This window comes from Narcine bancroftii, chromosome 4, assembly GCF_036971445.1.
Source record: "Narcine bancroftii isolate sNarBan1 chromosome 4, sNarBan1.hap1, whole genome shotgun sequence".
NCBI lineage: Eukaryota > Metazoa > Chordata > Chondrichthyes > Torpediniformes > Narcinidae > Narcine > Narcine bancroftii.
The window spans coordinates 47,073,894-47,094,022 of NC_091472.1; the positions used below are offsets into that span (position 1 = coordinate 47,073,894).

Genomic DNA, 20,129 nt, shown 5'->3' on the forward strand with positions numbered 1-20,129 from the left:
GTGACCACAATATGGTGGAATTCTTCATTAGGATGGAATGTGACAGAGTTGATACAGATACAAAGGTTTTGAACTTGAAGAGGGGTAACTTTGATCGTATGAGATGTGAATTAGCTAAAATAGATTGGAAAATGCTACTTAAAGGACTAACGGTAGAAATGCAATGACAGTCGTTTAAGGATAGCTTGGAGCAAGTGCAGAAAATGTACATCCTAGTTTGTACAAAGAATAAATCGAAGAGGGTAGCGCATCCATGGCTAACAAGGGAGATCCGAGAGATTGTCAAATCCAAAGAAAAAGCTTACAAATTAGCCAAAAAGAATAATATCCCTTATGAGTGGGAGAAATTCAGAGTTCTGGAGAGGAGGACAAAAGGATTAATTAGGAAAGGTAAAAGGGATAATGAGAGGAAGCTGGCAGGGAACATAAAAAATGACTGTAAAAGCTTTCATAGATGTGCTAAGAGAAAGAGGTTAGTTAAGACAAATGTGGGTCTGTTGCAGACAGAAACGGGTGAGTTGATCATGGGGAACAAGGGTATGGCAGACTGTTTGAATGACTATTTAGTTCTGTCTTCATCAAGGAAGACATAACTAATCTACAGAAAATTATTGATGATTGGGGATCTATTGTGATGGAGAAACTAAAGGAAAGAATTGTAAGTCGAGTAGTTGTATTAGTTAAATTGCAGGGATTAAAGGCGGATAACTACCCAGGCCTGGATAGTCTGCATCCGAGAGTGCTGAAGGAAGTAGCCCAGGAAATAGTGGATGCGTTGGTGATAATGTTTCAAACCTCTTTAGATACTGGATTAGTTCCTGAGGATTGGAGGGTGGCCAATGTAACCCCACTCTTTAAGAATGGAGGGAGAGAGAAATCGGGAAACTACAGACCAGTTAGCCTGACATCAGTAGTAGGGAAGGTGCTAGAATCGGTTATTAAAGATGCAATTGCAGAACATTTGGAAAGTAGTGGTATCATTGCACAGAGTCAGCATGGTTTTGTGAAGGGGAAATCATGTCTGACGAATCTAATAGAGTTTTTTGAGGATGTAACCAGTAGAGTGGATAGGGGAGAACCAGTGGATGTGGTATATCTGGACTTTAGTAAGGCATTTGATAAGATTCTGCACAGAAGACTAGCGTATAAACTTAAAGAGCACGGTATAGGAGGTATGATATTAAGGTGGATAGAGAATTGGTTGAGGGACAAGAAGCAAAGCGTAGGAATAAATGGGTTCTTTTCAGAATGGCAGCCAGTGACTAGTGGGGTACTGCAGGGCTCAGTGCTGGGGCCGCAGTTATTTTTGCGGAAACTGCCAAAATGTTTGGCCTGGAAGTCAGCCTGAAGAAAACTGAGGTCCTCCATCAGCCAGCTCCCCACCATGACTACCAGCCCCCCCACATCTCCATCGGGCACACAAAACTCAAAACGGTCAACCAGTTTACCTATCTCGGCTGCACCATTTCATCAGATGCAAGGATCGACAATGAGATAGACAACAGACTCGCCAAGGCAAATAGCGCCTTTGGAAGACTACACAAAAGAGTCTGGAAAAACAACCAACTGAAAAACCTCACAAAGATAAGCGTATACAGAGCCGTTGTCATACCCACACTCCTGTTCGGCTCCGAATCATGGGTCCTCTACCGGCACCACCTACGGCTCCTAGAACGCTTCCACCAGCGTTGTCTCCGCTCCATCCTCAACATCCATTGGAGCGCTCACACCCCTAACGTCGAGGTACTCGAGATGGCAGAGGTCGACAGCATCGAGTCCACGCTGCTGAAGATCCAGCTGCGCTGGATGGGTCACGTCTCCAGAATGGAGGACCATCGCCTTCCCAAGATCGTATTATATGGCGAGCTTTCCACTGGCCACCGTGACAGAGGTGCACCAAAGAAAAGGTACAAGGACTGCCTAAAGAAATCTCTTGGTGCCTGCCACATTGACCACCGCCAGTGGGCTGATAACGCCTCAAACCGTGCATCTTGGCGCCTCACAGTTTGGCGGGCAGCAGCCTCCTTTGAAGAAGACCGCAGAGCCCACCTCACTGACAAAAGGCAAAGGAGGAAAAACCCAACACCCAACCCCAACCAACCAATTTTCCCTTGCAACCGCTGCAATCGTGTCTGCCTGTCCCGCATCGGACTGGTCAGCCACAAACGAGCCTGCAGCTGACGTGGACTTTTTACCCCCTCCATAAATCTTCGTCCGCGAAGCCAAGCCAAAGAAAAAAAGAAGATGTGGGAATAGAAAGAAGTATCTCGAATTTGTGTGGAGGATGCTAGGAAAGTGCAGGGTAATTTGGACAAGTTAGGCGAGTGGGCCAGGACGTGGCAGATGCAGTATAATATGGATAAATGCAAAGTTATCCACTTTGGAGGTAAGAACAGGAAAGAGGATTATTATTTAAATGGTATCTGTTTAGGAAATGGGGAGATGCAGCAAGACTTGGGTGTTGCTGTGCATCAGTTATTGAAAGAGGGCAAGCAGGTGCAGCAGGCGGTGAGGAGGGCGAATGGTCGAATGGTATGTTGGTGTTCATAGCGAGACGATTTGAGTCTAGGAGTAGGGAGATCATGCTGCAGCTGTAGAGGGCCTTGGTGAGACCACACCTGGAGTACTGCATGGAGTTTTGGTCGCCTTATCTGAGGAAGGATATCCTTGCCTTGGATGGGGTGCAGAGAAGGTTCACTAGGCTGATACTGGGGAAGGAGGGACTCGCATATGAGGAAAGGTAGACTAGGCTTGTATTCTCTGGAATTTAGAAGATTGAGGGGGGATCTTATAGAAACATAAAATTTTTCAGGGTTTAGACAGACGCAGGAAGGTTGTTTCCAATGCTGGGAAAAACCAGAACCAGGGACCATAGTTTAAGGATAAGGGGGAAGTTTTTTTTAGAACTGAGATGAGGAAGAATTTCTTCTCTCAGAGAGTGGTAAATGTGTGGAATTCTTTGCTACAGGAAGTAGTTGAGGCCGGTTCCCTGTCAATATTTAAGTGTAGTTTGATTTGGCCCTTGCGGCCAAGGGGATTAGGGTGTATGGGGAGAAAGCAGGAACCGGGTACTGATCAGCCATGATCATAATGAATGGCGGTGTCAGCTTGAAGGGCCAAATCGCCTACTCCCACACCTATTTTCTATTTTCTATTGATCTGAAGATAAGAGTCAATATCCTGTTGTGATAATTGGGGAAATTCAAATTCAAGTAATTAATCATTTGTGACTTTGTAGCATCAGGAGGACCATTTTAGATTTCAAGGACCTACAGCTGAGGTAGTTGGAATGATCAATTAGCTAGCAGATGTAATTTAGTCTCCAAAAAAAATTATTCAGGTTTAGTTGGCAGAGTGCAACCTTTCATATCCAAGCTGGTTCTCTCTTAACAATAGAACATTTTAAAGGCATTTAGTCATGCCTCATGTTTTAAGCTGATCTGTCTATAATTCCTAATTTTGCTCTCTTTCTATTATTGGAGTGAGTGGAGTGGAGTGACATCTTCACTTTCCCAATGTAAAAAATGTTATTGAATCAATAAATCTTTGGAAAAGGATGATAAAGACATCTACAATATTCTCAACTGCTTCTTTTAAAATGTTGGGATGCAAATATCTTGTCCTTTACTTCCTGAAGAACAGCTCAAATCCAAAACCTTGACTAATTTTTACTTTCTATGGATACTATGTGACCTGCTGAGTTTCTCCAGCACTTTTGTGCACTGTTTTTGTCCTTTACCCTCTCTTGACTAGCGAGTTTATTTATTGCACTTATTTTGGATAGGTTAACTTTGGTGAATTACCTCCCCTTGATTCAACATTATTTATTTAATGAAACAGTTTTAAAACATTATGAAAACATTTCAAGAATAATAAAAATCATTTAATGAAAAAGGAAATAAGAAAAAGCAGCTGTTTCTTCTGATTGAAATATGTGGGTGAACAAAACTTTTGGTATTGTAAAATAGTGTAAGTTCAGCAGACAGATTTCCTGACATGCATTTTTTTTTGTCTTTCCAATTACAAATGTGTTGCTCCATTCATTGGTGCTATAATGTTCATGGTTGTTAGGTATATTGCTTTGTGCAAACAACAACAAAAATTAGTGATTCCAAAAATATTGATAGATCTAGAAAAAGCTGACAATTCCAAGATATTCCTGAAAGGGATTATGGAGTAAAGAATAGTAATTTAACTGAAAAGCAAGTCTAATACTGATTTGTTTTATATTCTGTTCCATTATTCCTGATGCACTTACTTAGGTTCTGCTGCAGCTTGGATTTATCTTCACGCCTAATTCATCCCCTTTCAACCTCTTTTCCTTTCTGTTTATCACTTTTTAAAGTAGCTCGTTCCTTTTTCCTTTTTTTTCTTACTTTTTATTTTCCATTTATCCTCTTTTCTTAATTCTTCTTACTTTTTTTAATTTCCCAAACATTTTTCAAAAAGTGATGTAGATCACACATTAAAAAAAATAAATTTAAACAAACATTTATGGAAAGAAAAAAATCCTCAAAATGGGCTCTAAATTATAAATTTTAATTTCAAGATCCAACATGGTAACAGAACCTTCCAGCCCATGCAGCCCTAATTCATGCATGTGACCAATGATTCTATTAACTCTGTACATCTTTGGAATGTAGGAGGAAATCAAAGAACCCACAGACATCCACGTAAACATAGGGAAAACATGCAAACTCCTTATAGACAGTATGGATTCAAAGTCAGGTTGCTGGCACTGTGGTATCATTGCACAACCGCTATGTAAACTGTGTTGCCCCTTTGAGTATATGAAGTCCATAGTTTGCAGGAGTCCTGGAAAGTAAAACAAAATACATCTTCTTCAGGATATGCAGTTATTCTTGCTGTAGTAGAAATTGTTGACCTGATGGTTTTGCCTTAATGTTTATTAAGCTGTTAAGTGTTAATTTTAGGTCTTATTGGATGGAATTTTCAATTTTATCTTATAACAGTGTATTTTACGTTTTTCATGCTAGAATGTGACAAAATGTTGCATGTATTTACATACTTTATTATAAAGAGATTTTGTGACTATTTGTGTATTTATTCAAATAAGGGTTTCATTATTAATGTCTAAACTTGATTACCATTAATTTCAAATTTAGAGAAGAATCTCGTAACCAGCTAATGTTAGTTTTTGGGTTAGAATGAATGGATCTGGCTCAAACCTGAAGCTGTTCATTGTATCATTCACCAAACTCTAAGAAAAAATGGTTACTAACTGGATATGCTAAAAGAACGTAACAATGCTATATCTAAAAGTGAGCATTTCAGGGGAGAAAAAGGGGAAAGATAAACATAAATGTATTTAATCTTGAAAAGTAATAGAAGCTGAAAAAATAGGCCAATGCTTGAACAAATTATTGACATTTTCTAAAAACTAGGATTTTATGTAATTTTTTGGGAAGCGGCCATCACTGGCATCCAGCATTTATTACCTATTATTAATTGATGGTTGTGAGTAATTTTCTTGAACCACTGATTCTTTCAAGCAGTTAGGGAGCAGAGATCCAGGATTTCCAGGACTAGCATTTCCATGTACCTGCTGGCCCTGTCCTTGGTGGTGGAAGTCACAGGCATACGAGGTGCTGTTGGAGTAGACTAGGCAAGTCATTGCAATGCATTCTGTAGATGATACACACAGGTGGTGTCAACAATGAATATTTCTGGTGGTGATGGGGTACACACAAGTAGACTTTGTCCTAGATGTTGCTGATCTTGTTTAGAATTGTTGAAGCTGCACTCATCCAGGCAAGTAGGGAATATTCTATCAAACTCTTGACTTGCATTTTGTGGATGGTGTAAAAATCATCAGTGGGAGAAGAATAATTAGTCACTCGGCCCTTTTAGTTCCATTAAGTGATTGTGGATTTTGAAGGGGGAGAATCAACGGTGTTAATGCCTTTTAGGTTCAGGGTAGGTATTTAGGTTCTCTCTTGTTGGAGATAGTCTTTGTGACTTGCCATTTATGAGCACATGACTGAATATTCTTTATCTCCAGTTGCATATGTCTGGACTGGTTCATTTCTGAAGAGTGGCAAACGGAATTAATATTGTGCAATTGTCAATAAATACCCCAGCTGACCTCATGAAAAATTGAAGTTTATTGATGAAATATCTATAAGTAGTTGGGTCTAGGACACCAACCTGAGAAAGTAGCTGAATGTGTATAGAATAGGAATTTATTTTAATTTGCTGTATTAAAATAAATAATATAAATGACAGTAGAATAATAAAAATGTGTTTGATCAATTGTGGTGATTGTGACAAATATATACCTTTATTTATATTCGGTTGAAATAAATTAATTTGTTATAAGAACATAATAAATAAGAGCAAAATTAGGCATGGAGGTAGATAAGAAGTCTTCTGACCCTGGGGAACTAGTACAATACATGAAACTGCTAGAGGAAAGCAATAGGCAGTCAACAATTTGAGCCTGAGTCCTTCTTCAGGCATGCCAAAAATCGGGCAATGCCCAAATAAGAGGTTGGGGGTGAGGGGGAGATGAGCACAGGTGATAGGTAGATTCAGGTAGGACCAGAACAAGAGAAAGTTGAGAGGTGATGAGGGAGGGGGAAGAGTGCTATGAAATATGCTCTTTCATAGGAGAAAAGAAGGGAAAGGGTTGGAGAGCTGGAGAAAGGTGTGAATGATAGGCAGGGGAAAGAGGGGCATAAAGCAGTCAGAGGGATGAGGGAAAGTGAGAAAGGGTTACCAGAAATTGGAGGTCAATATTGATGATATCTGGTTGGAGACTGCAGAGACTGAATATAAGATGTTGTCCCACCAATTTATGGGTGACCTCAACCAGGTCATGGACAGGCATGGGATGTACAATTGAATGGCTAGCCACTGAGAGCTCCTTGCATTACAGTGGACAGAATGAAGGTACTCTACAAAGCAAATGCCTAATCTGTGTCTAGTCTCCCCTATTCAGAAGGGACATCACTGGAAACACCTGATGCAATAGATGACTCCTACAGAGTCACAGGTGAATTGTTGCTTTGCTTGGAAGGACAGTTTGGGCCCCGGATGTTGGTGATGAGGAGGTGTTGGAGTAAAAGTAGCATTTATTGTGGTAACTGGAGTAAGAACTAAGGGATGATTGATAGGAAGGGAGTAAAAGACAAGGGTGTCATGGAGAAATGGATTCATATGGAAAGAGAAGAAGGGAGGGAAAGGGATTTTGTTGTAGGTGGCAGAAATAGCAGAGAATGATATGTTGGATGAGAAGGATGGTAGGGTGATAGGTGAGGAAGAAGGGAAGCCTTATTCTTGTTGTGTCTGGGAGTGATGGGATCAGAGAAAATGTGTGGGAAATAGAAGAGATATGGGTGAGCACTGAATTAATGGCAGTAGAGGGGAAGCCACGTTTTCTGAAGAAGATGAACATTTTTGATGTCCTAGTTCTGGAATGGAACACGACCTCCTGGGAGCAGATGTCACAGAGACAAAACTGAAAATAGAATCCTTTCACGAGGCATAGTCAATTTATCTGTGTAAGTCAGTAGGTTTATGAAAGATATCTGTAGATAATTTGTCTCCCGAAATTGAAACAGAGAGATTAAGAAAGCGTGAAGAGTAACTGGAGCAAGTGAATTTGAGGGCAGGGTGGAAGTTGGCAGCATAGTTGATAAACTTGATGACTTAATCGTGTGTGCAGGTAACAGCACCAATTTAGTCATCAATGTAGCAGAGGAAGAGTTAAGGAGCCTTGCCCGTGTAGGTTTGCAGCTTAAATTGCTCTGCATATCCAACAAAAACAGAGGGAATGCTGGGACCCATGAGTTCCCATACATCTTTGAGTTGGATAAAGTGGGATGAGGCAAAGAATTAATATTGTGCACCTATTTGTGTATGAGCATTTATTCAAATAAGGGTTTCATTATCAATGTCTAAGCCCCTTGCTTAACTTGCTTTACATCTACGACTGTGTGGCTCAGTGCGACAATAACACCATCTACAAATTTGCCAATGATGCCACGGTCGTGGGTTGTAGAAAGAAAGAGAATGAGTCAACATACAGAAGGGAGATTGCAAACTTGGCTGTATGGTGCACCAACAATGTCAATATCACCAAAACTAAGGAGAATAGCCAGAGATATACAATCCTGTGATCAATGGGGGATCAGAGATGGAGAGGGTGAGCAAATTTAAGTTCTTGGGAGTCACTATCTCAGAAGATCTTTCCTGTACCCAACACACTAATAGCATTGTGAAGAAAACACTTCAGTGCTTCTACTTCCTCAGGAGTTTGTAGAGATTTAGTATGACACTAGAAACCCTGGAAAATGTGTTGAGCAGCTACATCACAGTCTGTTATTGGGACACCAATACCCCTGAGCGAAAAAGGCCTGCAAAAGGTAGTGGACACAGCTCAGGACATCACAGACAAATCCTTCTCCACTATCTAGAACATCTACAGGGAAAACTGCTGTCAGAGAGCAGCAGTGATCATCAAAGATCTACACCACCCTGCACATGTTTTGTTCTTACTGCTGCCATCAGGAAAGAGGTATAGGTCCCACAAGACTCGCACCACCAGGTTCAGCTCCTCCACCATCACTCCCCTCAACGACAAACTCAATCAGAGAGTCATTTTAGGACTCTTGTGCACTTTATTGATTTTTTGTTTCTTTTCTCTGTATTGCACAGTCAGTTTGTTTACCATAGAACACTACAGCACAAAAACAGGCCCCTTCAGCCCTTCTTGTCTATGCTGAAACATTTTTTTTGCCTAGTCCCACTGACCTGCAGCCAGTCCATAGCCCTCCATACCTCTCCCATCTATGTACCTGTCCAAATTCTTCTTGAATGTTAAAATTGAGCTCGCAGCTGGCAGCTCATTCCACATTCCCATCACTCTGTGAGTGAAGACATTCCCCCTAAACTTTTCCCTTTTCACTCTTAACCCATGTCCTCTGGTTTGTATCTCACCTATTCTCAGTGGAAATAACCTACCTAAATTTACTCTGTCTATTCCCCTCATAATTTTAAATACCTCTATCAAATCCCCCTCATTCTTCTATGCTCCAGGGAATAAAATCCTAACCTGTTTAACACAATTCTTGAAGTCCAAGCAACATCATTGTAAATCTTCTCTTATTGATACTTCTATCTTATTGATATTTTACCTGTAGTTAGGTGACCAAAACTGCATACAATACTCCAAATTTAGCCTCACAAATGTCTTATACAACTTTATCATAACATCCCAGTTCCTAGACCCGATACTTTAATTTATGAAGGCCAATATCCCAAAAGCTCTCTTTGCAACCCTATCCACCTATGACACCACTTTCAAGGAGTTATGTATTCTGTATTCCCAGATCCCTCTGTTCTATTGCACTTTTCACCATGTAAGCCCTTTCTTGGTTTATCCTTCCACTTGTCTGCATTAAATTCCATCTGCCATTTTCAGGTCATTTTTCCAACTGGTCCAGATCCCTCTGCAAACTTTGAAAACCTTCTTCGCTGTCCACAGTGCCTCCAATCTTGCTGTCATCTGCAAATTTGCTGATCCAATTTATCACATTATCAACCAGATCATTGATATAGGTTATAAACAACAATGATCCCAGCACCGATCCCTGGGACACTCTCTTGCTTCTCCCGTCCAATCATTGTCGAATCCAGTTCACTACTTCACCTACCGTTGGAACCTTCCTGACCAACCTCCCATGTGGGACCTTGTCAAAGGTCATACTAAAGTCCACGTAGACAACACCCACAGCCTTTCCTTCATCAACTTTCATGGTAACCTCCCTAAAAATCTCTATATGATTGGTTAAACACAACCTAACACAAATAAAGCCACATTGACTATCCCAGTCAGTGGGATAGTCAGTGGGATATATGTCAGTGTCTGGTGATCCAAATAATTGTATATCCGATCTCTTAGAATATCTTCCAATAATTTACCTACTACTGATGTCAGGCTCACTGGCCTATAATTCCCAGGGTTACTTTTGGAGCCTTTTTGAAACAACGGAACAATGTGAGCTACCCTCCAGTCCTCCTGCTCCACACCCATGGCTAAGGATATTCTAAATATTTCTGCCAGAGCCCCTGTAATTTCTACACTAGCCTTCCCCAAGGTCTAACGGAATCTCGTCAGGTCCTGGGGATTTATCCACCCTTATTTGCTTTATCTTGTAAGTAGTAATATACTTGAATAAATTTTATGTTGGCCTTCTCTTATTTTATCCATAAGCAAGTTTTGCATTTAATTTGAATTAATCTGCAATGCCAGTGTTGCCTTTACCTAATGCAAAATATAAATTTACATATATCAAGATTTTGGAAATTTCTACAATGCAGCACTGCATAGAAGGATATTTTTTTGTACATTAGAATTCCACATTGGTCACATGACTACTATTAAGTGGATTTTCTCAGCTCCTTTCTATTTTCTCCCCTTCCACCTATATCCAACTAGCCTGCTGTCCCCCTTCCCCTTTTTCCTTTCCCCTCTTATTTGGACATTTTTTTTTACATACCTGAAGAAGGGCTCAGGCTGTAACATTGCTTGCCTATTGCCTTCCATTGACCTGCTGAGTTTTTCCAGCACTGTGTACACAGCTGGAGATGTGATGAATTAAATGAAGTCCTTGTTGTTCTTCTGTTTTCTCTTTGTATCTGACCTAAAAATATGTACAGGTATCCAACAAGCTTGAATATCATTTCTGTTATTTTTCATCCTTATGTACAGTTCACTGAAGCAGAAACAAGTTTCTCACAATGCCTAAAGGAGCTGCACCAATATTTCATAAAAGGGATCTATATACCTTTTGTTAAGTACTCTCTAAGCAATATACTTAGCTGGGTCTCCCACCCACCAATCTCCAATCCTCAGAAGTTATTATCATCCTCTCATAGCAGATTCAAAATAACCACTCCTGATACGTGACCTAAAACTGTACCTTTAGGACAAATATGAGAAGGAACCGCTTTTCAGAGAGAGTAGCGAATTTGTGGAATGCCTGCCCAAGGAAGCAGTAAAAGCTACCTCACTAAGTACATTTAAGACACAGCTAGATAAGAGTTTTGCGTGATACGGGAAATAAGCATTATGGGGAAAAGACAAATGGATGGAGGTGTCCACAACCCGATTAGTGATGATCTTATTGAATGATGAGCCAGATAGCCTATATTTCCAGCTGACCTGCCTTTCAAACTCATTGGTCCCAAACAGTTGGTCTATGCCCTCTCCATCTCTGAAACACCTGGCTTGACTATGATCTTTGACTGACCCTACCCCTCTGATCCCAGATTAATCCCCATTTTGATTCCTGTTTGACAACTTCCATTCTTAACTCAGGTTACAGATGCCCTTAGAGCTTTGCTATTTGCTTATGCTTTCAGAAACTTTCATCAACAGGTCTAAAATCAGAAAAACTGGAGTTCATGCTTTTGTAAAATATAGCCCAATTAAGGTCCTTGTAATTAATATATGGATTTCAAAAATGTACCAAAATACAAATTCATTGCAGTTTTTTAAAAAAAAATCATTATTTCATCAAATTCTGATAATGAAAAGCATTCTGAGGTATTCAGTGCTTCTCACAATTTATTGCAGTTGAACCTTAGGAAAAACAGCAAGTGAATGTCATCATTTGGTAAACTATGTGAATAATTTATATTAAAATTATTTGTAAATTAAGTTGTTTCCTTCAAGTATATGCAGATTCCATTAACAAATACCAGTTTGATGTCTACTGGGTTTTAGTTTTTAGAAATTGATATTGGAGAAATGTAACTTTGAAGGGAACTTATCATTTACAAACTTTAAAATCTCTTGATGGTGATAAAATATGCACCAGCCGAATGTTGGGCTAGATACAAATCTAAATCAAAAGGAAGTTTGAAGGAAATGGGCATAATTTCTCTGGCAAAACATGCTTTTCCTGTGCAAGATGATTGCAGAATTATATTGGCATTGAAAGTCTATGGATTATTTCCAAAATTGGAAAAGAATAATGCTGTGTTTGCTATCAAAACCAATTTGGATTCAAATGTAAATGTGGATTAATTCCTTTCTGTAGTAGCACTGGACAATGCCATGTTTCTGGATTAAATTTACATTAGAAACCCAGTTCACTTTAGTTTAATTGTAGAAAGTAATATTTGTGTCATTTAAATAAATATTGAAGCACAAATGTGAAAATAGTTACTATTCCAGTTCTCAATGCAGTGGTATTTTTTACCATTACCTGCAGTTGAAGAAAATGTGCATTCCTTTTTATAGTTAACAGATAAGCTCTCTCTTTTTTGTTATATATTTCCCTTTTCTTTCTCTCCTTACCCTTTCTTCTTGTCCTGGTGATGTTATGCTTCATCCTGCTTATGTTCACTAATGTTTCTAGCTCCCACTTTTTATTTGGTTTTGCCTCTTTCTCTGTCCTTTTCACCTATTTCCTACTTCTATTCACTCCGTGACTATCCGGTGATTTCCCCTATTTTGTCTATTCTGCATTTCCCTTAGTCTCTAATTATTTTCTGTACTTTTAGGAAGGTTGAGATGGTTGATGTGGCATTTCTCTGGGGCTGTTTCTGATTGTAGGTGGAGGATTAAAACTGTCACTTTACATCAAGCAGCATAAATGATTGGAGCAGGGAAGTAAGTGGCATCTTCAACTTTGGAGATGCATATTGGAAGATGAGAATAATATATAATAGGTTAATTGGATATTTAAACTGGATATTTTAAAAAGAAACAGAAAAACAGCAGGAGTTGGACATTTGGCTTTTGACCCAGGTGTGCCATTAAATGAGTCCATGATATTTTTCCAATATCAATTCTGATAATCGAGCTAGACATATACCCCCTTTTGCCTTTGTGTGACAGGGGTAGCACAAGGTAATATCTTTTACAATCACGGACAGTGTGTGCATGTATAAGACTTATAAATTCATACAGATACTCTTTTTGGCCTATTTCATTTACTTTAATTTTGTTTGGATATGGTACAACAGTGATGTTAGATTGGCTGAGAAGTGAGAGAAGCTAATTTCACCTCCGAATATAATTGGAGTGAATACACAAACCATGATTAGTTTATATATGAGTTCTGAAAAAAAAAACTCATTTTAAATACTAATTGAAATAGAAGCAAAGGTGAATTTTAAATTATAAAGTTCAGTGTAAAATTATTGCAACTTAAAAATGTTTACCCTCTAAAAAAGTCACTGTTTAACAGGTTTAAAAATCTGAAATATGTCAAACTAAAAAGTGTGGTATCTTAATTGGTTAACTTATATAAATGACAGGAACTGCTGGGAATTTTATTAAAAAATCCAAATGAATAAAATTTCACTCCTTCACCAGTATCATGTGCTGTTGTGCACTGCATTACAGGAAGGATGTGAAGGTTTTCGAGAGGCTTCACCAGGATTTTGCCTTGATTAGAGAGTATTAGCTTTAAGGAGAAGTTGAACAAACTTTGATTGTTTTTGCTGGAGGGTTGGAAGCTGAGGGAAAACCTGACAGAAGTTTATAAAATTATGAGAGGCATTGATTTGGTAAATAAGGGGAGTCTTTTCCAAGGGTGTAAATGTCACACACTAGAGAACATCGATTTAAGGTGGAAAGTTTAAAGGAGATTTGCAAGGCAAATTTATTATTTTTTTACAGGGAGGATAGCAAGTGGTTGGAATGTGCAGCCAGAAAAGATGGTGGAACCAGATATTATAGTACTGTAACATTTTTTAGGCACTTTGACAGGCACATGATCAGGCCATATGTAGATAGATGAGATTAGTTCAAATTGGCATCATAGTCCGCAGAGACACCACGGCATAAAAGGCTTGTTTCTGTAATATGATGTTTTGTATTTTATGTTCACTCCACGTAACTCAATTTCAGCAAGGGAGAAAACTGGATGCTATCAGAACTTAGGACTGAGTGAGTATGCTTAGAATGGATATGTTTTAATTATTTTTCTTTTGATTGGGTTTCCATTTGGATAAATTCCATTAATTACCAAATTGCTATATTTCCCCCCCCCCCACCCCACCATCCTTTCCACATCACAAATCATACCAAACCACTCACTCAAAGATCTCCACCCGCCCCCCACCCCCCACCCCCTTCTCTGGCTCTGCTCCTGACTTCTATGTGGTCCTGACTACAATAGCCATCATTTTCTTAAAGGGATCATGTTTCAACAACTCCCCCCCCCCCACCCCCACCAACCCTCCCCCAAACCTTTGATCAGCCAACACCCATATCCTCCAATTTCAACCCCTATAGGAATTTCTATCCATCCACTGCCTCCAGTGCCCACACACCAATTGTGTCAACAGCTCAATTTCTCTCACCCCTGAACTCTGGACCCAGCACCTTCCTACACATAGATCAGGATTGTGACATGAGCACTGAACCTATCTGATGGTGCTCATCAGTTTCTTTAAACATAGTATTATTTATTTTAAAGTAGTATTAGGAGAAAACCTTTGTTTTTCTTCTTGTTCTGTTTTCCATTGTTTTGAAAATGAGGTACTTGTAATTCACCAAAGACATTGTGGGCCAAAGGTCCTGTTTCTGTGCTGAACTAATCTACATTTTTAATATGCATCATCTGTTAGGAGATAGATATTTTATACTCAATACAAGTTTCTTCACAAGGAAACTCTCCAACTTTCCAGTAATATCTGAAAATCTATTAATGTAACCACAGTGACTGGAGAAATCATTAACTGAGCACCTTTTGTTACTGAAAGACAAATCTTGTTTGAGCCATGACTATTAGGGATAATGAAGAGGTATGTTTACTTCTACCCTTGACCTACATTCACCAGGCATTTAATTTTAAAAAGTGATATGATGTACTGGAAATCATTGCTGTCTAATAAGAATGAATCATAACAATAGATGATCACTCACTTGAAGATGTGCAATAAATACTCAAAATCTTCTCAGTATAGTTGAGGCATTGCTATTAACTCTATCTAAAGCAAAAGAGGAAGCGTTCAGGAAAAGCATGTTTCCTGAACCAGGTCGCAGTATTGCAATGCATCTGTCCCGAATGACATAAATTTTAAAAAAATTTACTCTTAATTACATTGATAAAATTGATAAATTGCATTGTTGTTTCATGTACATATGAACTTAAACTTGTACTTTACATCTGACTGCACCAGCAATTTGAAGAAATATAAATAATTTAAAATGATTCAGATTTTGAACAACATTTCTGGCAACGTTTCACATACTTTCTTTTTCAACTTCAATGTGACTTGAATGCATGTCAAAGATGCAATTACCAGAAAGTTAAAGCTTGAAATGAGAAAGATGTCTTATAAAAGAATTTGAAAAAAAAAATTACTTTGAAAGGTTGTTTAGTTGGATTTGGATTTTGAAGTTCTAGTGCATTTTCTTGGTGCCCTTTCCTTAAATGTTCACATTTTCATCTTTGCTCCTAGGGCTGTGACTCCCAGATGAGCATGTCTGAGATGTCCTGTAGTGAAAGCACTTCTTCCTGCCAATCTCTGGCACATGGCTCAACACCAGAAATTCTAGTTGGTCTGCTGTATAATGCCACCACTGGCAGACTGTCAGTTGAAGTCATAAAAGGAAGCCACTTCAAAAACTTGGCAGTGAATAGACCACCTAGTGAGTACAAGACTTGTCTGGAATCCAGTAATGATGAATGTGTCCTATGTAAACTGAAAGTATACATAACATTTCATTGAAAAAAAAACTTTTTGAAGTAGTGCAGGCACTCAGTTGGTCACCAAATGAAGCTATTTCTCTTCTGTTATTAATTAGAAAACCCAAGTAAGTTGTTGTTCATTCAAAATTATGTGTATTGGTGGAGAAATACAGAATTTATAATCTCCTGTAATGTAAATTAGTGAGAATATACAGGTGGGTCAGGATTATAGTTTCAAATCTTAATTTGTTAGAAAAACATAGCCATTAGTGCTAAACAGAGCTATCTGAGTCTCTGCATTTATCAGATAATAAATAGTCTGCATTCTACTCTTGATTGTGTATGCATGTTGCTTTTATCATATGTTAACTTTTTATTACTTCCAGATTCGACTAGTTATGTCTTGATTCTAACTAATTACTGATTGATTTTTATTCAGTCCCAAAAAGTGTGTGGCATGCATCTAGTACAAACACCAATTGATTTTGTTTAAAACTGTCAATTTCACTTCAAGGATTCACATTTATAATCTAGATTAACGGAGTGAAATTCCTTGCTTTATAGTTTTATTAACCCTAAATGAAATGAGTGGCTCTGTGTCAGTTACAAATATAATTATTGACACATTTGCTGACTCATCCCTAAATGAGCATTCTCAGTATTTTTTTCTGCTCAGTCAAGAACAATAGTTAGTGTTTAAAAAAAGGAAAATGTCCATATGATGGTATAGTAGATGAATTTCTGAATTTGGGGTTAAGGGTCAGCAATGGGCCAGCGGATAAAAAAAATACACTCATCTGCAAATGACTGCCCTGTGTGTGACTCAGGATTACTTGCTGTTTCAAAAATAGGAATGGTAAAATGTCTTGTTGAATTCAGACAATGATCTGCAAAGCCATATATGAAACAAATGACCTGCACATACATACATGTACTAAAGTGTTTACAAAAGTGTTACTGACATGCTAATCCTTCCCCTCCCACTAAACAGTCTCCAGCAAATAATATGTAAAGAGTAAAATCCTGGCTCCCAGACATTGGACATAAAACCCCCAGAGCACACCCACTTATTTGATAATAGTCCATAAATGGGCCCCATATCTGATCAAATTCAATCTTGATCTCTTTAATGTTGTATCTAATTTTCTCCAAAATCAAACAAGACCTAATGTCCTGTACCCATTGCATATGAGTTGATGCTTAGCTCTCTTTCAATTTCAGCAAAATTGCTTGTCTGACTATCTATGAAGTAAAAGCTACTCTTCTTTTTTGAATTAAGTTCAAGAAAATATTTTCCTCTAAAGAATAGCCAAACAAAGCAATAAAAAGGCATGGATCCAATTTAATCCTAAGAATCTCTGATAAAGTTTGGAAGAATTGTTTCCAAAATTCTTTTAGTTTTGGACATTCCCAAAGAATATGAATCAGAGAGGCCTCAAAGATATTTCGTTTATCGCAGATTGGATCAACATCAGAATAAAAATAAGATAGAATATATTTGTCTAAAGTTAAACTATGCACCACTTTAAATTGTATTAAACAACGTCGTGTACAGAATGAAGTATTATTAATCAGATCAAGTGTGGTATCGCAGTCTTCATCTGGAATGGGTACATTCAAATCTCATTCCCATGCATTCTTAATATTCCTAGAACCATCAAATTATCATAAATAATTGCTATCTATCCATCATGAGAAAAAGTTAAATCTTGAAGTAAATCAAGGATAATGGTTTCGGGAATCTGAGGAAAATTAGAAAGTTTAGACTGAGCAAAATGGCTAATTTGTAGGTATCTAAAAAAATGCCTGTTAGCAAAGTTGAATTTACCTATTAGTTGTTCAAATGAAGCAAAATTACCTCGAATGTACGGATCCCAAGATATGTAATATTTTTCTTAAATGGCCCCCACAACATTTGAAATCTTATACCCAAATTATCAATTGAAAAATGAATTTTTTCTAAGTTCAAACATGACATAATGTCTCTCAGCCATTGAGCATGAGTGGGTGGGGCAGAATCCTTCCATTTAAGTAATATCACTCACCTAGCTAAAAGAGAAGCAAAGGATAGAGTTTGACATTTGATCAAAGTCAACAGAACATCATCCTTTCCTGTTATTCCAAAAAGAGTAATCAAGGGGCTTAGCTCCCAATTTATGCCAAGAATTAAAGATGAAATATGGAAGACATCTCTCCAGTATTTTTCCAGGTGAGCGCAAGTCCAAAACATATGAATTAAAGAAACCTCTCCTCTCTTACATTTATCACAGCAAGAATTTATACCTGGATATAAAGAAGAGAATTTAACTTTGGTCATGTGCACCCATGTACAACTTTACATTGTAATAAACAATGACGAGCACATAACAATAAGTTATTGACCAACTTAAAAAGTAAATCCCAAACCATCTGATATTGAAAGGTTTAACTCCCATTCCCAGGCATTTTTCATGTTAAATAAGGAGGCCTATCTTAAACATAGTAACTTGTCAGAAATAATAGATATTAAACCTTTATGAGAAAGCTGCAAACCATAAAAAAAACTTATCCACCAAGTTCACATCAGGAGCTCCAGATAAATCAGAAATATGAGATTGAAGAAAATACCTTATTTGCAAATATCTAAAGAAATATGAGTATTGGGCAAGTTAAACTTTTCAGAGTTTTTGAATGATACAAAGCTGTTGTCAATAAAAAGATCTTTAAAACATTGAATATCCACTCTGTGCCATTCCTGAAATTCAAAGTCATGAAAAGAAGGATGAAAAAACGATTAGATAAAACAGGACTTGAAAGAGAAAAATTGTAAAATTCAAAATGTTTTTTTTTCAACTGCACCCATAGTCTTACAAAATATTTAAGAATAGGATTATCAATGTACTTAGTTAAAGGAAGTGGAAGTGAAGATCCAAGAAGTGCTAAGTTGGAAATAATTTTTGCAGAGTTCAATTCCATTGCAACCCATAATGGACAGTCAGCATAATTGTAAAAATGTGACCAAAACATAAAGGAACTGCCCAATAATAAAATCTGAAACTGGATCGTATTATTGAACAATTCTAACAAAAATTAAGTTCTTTATGTGTTAACTATCAGATCATAATCTAATCTGTAACAGAATGACTAAAACTAAATTAGTCTTGTATTATATGTTACTTAATTACCTTCCTATTCAATTTGTAGTTGTTTAAGGTCAGTCTGTAAACATCTTTGGGTTGTCACTAACCTTAATAATCCCAAATTTATAAAATATTCTAAATCTACCTAATCAAAAGGGAAATTCTAACAAGGTGTAAAAGGTATTATAAATTCTAAAGCAATGTCCAAACACAAATAACTATTTATTGTTCAGTAAATTCACTTCGAGAACATGAACATTCCTTCACCCATTTGTTTTCATGGAAATATCATGCAGTAACTTGAGAACAATAATTTTTGCCATGGTCATATTTACTAATGCTGCCAGAGCTGTTCACACAATTATTTTACAATTACAGTACAACTCAGATTATCCAAAATGGTCGGGACTGGTCCTATTTCAGATGACTGAATTTTTTAGATAACTGGTCATTTTAAAAAAAAACAGCCCAGTAGCGACAGCAAATCGCTTGTATCAATGTTTAAACAACAACGACAAATGCCAAAGGAAAGATTTTTAATCATCAAAATAATATTCGATTCTCACCAAAACAAAATGCTGGCCTGCTGCTGATCCCTGACACATCCCCGACGCTGCCGCTAATCATCAAGATCTCCCAACTGCCAGCAGTGATCCCCAGCACATCCCCACCACTGCCGCTGATCCCCAGGGAGGCTTCACTAGTGAGCTGGCGGGCTCCTGTCTCCCTGTGGGCTCTTTCCTGCAGGGGCTGTTTTGGCTTCTCATCCTGGTTCTCTGCACAGACCCAATTTTCACCTGTGCACACTCCCCCCTCCCAACTGCCACCACCAATCACTGACACCTCCCCACCGAGGTCCCTGCTCCTACCTGGGAGCCCGAAGTCCCTGCTCCTGCCTGGGAGGCCACTCTCCTCAATGTCACCGGTACAAGAGATTCTTCCGATCACTTGCGGCTGGGAGACTGTGGCATGCAGTTTGAGAGGGAGAGCTGGAGAGAAACGTTAATAGGGGAAGATAAAGAAGAACTGGAAAGAGAGAGGGGAGGGAGTTACCTGAAACAAGGACAATCGTCTTTCTAATATCAGGTCAGGTGAATTTTTTTTTTCAACCTCTGAGGTCAGTTGAGCTCCAAAAAAATTTCAGATAATCCGATTTAGGATCATTGTAGTTGTACTGTATTTTAACAAGAATTTATTGAACCTTGTTGATCGTTATTTAATCTGATAAAACCTGCTGGTCCCAGTAAAGGATGCTACTGCCTGGTATGACAGAATTCTGGGCCCACAATGCACATGAAACACTAACTATGGCACCTTGTGTTTGGTGACATGT

General features: G+C 38.2%; 1 protein-coding gene across 1 annotated transcript in view; it reads left to right on the top strand.

Moving 5' to 3' along the window:
• The window catches only part of LOC138760527 (synaptotagmin-14-like), a 158,630-nt gene that overhangs the window by 120,843 nt on the left and 17,658 nt on the right, over positions 1 to 20,129 (top strand). The window contains exon 6 of the mRNA XM_069931173.1: positions 15,448 to 15,637. Coding sequence (XP_069787274.1) covers positions 15,448 to 15,637 — 190 coding nt within the window. The remainder of the gene's footprint in view (positions 1 to 15,447; positions 15,638 to 20,129) is intronic.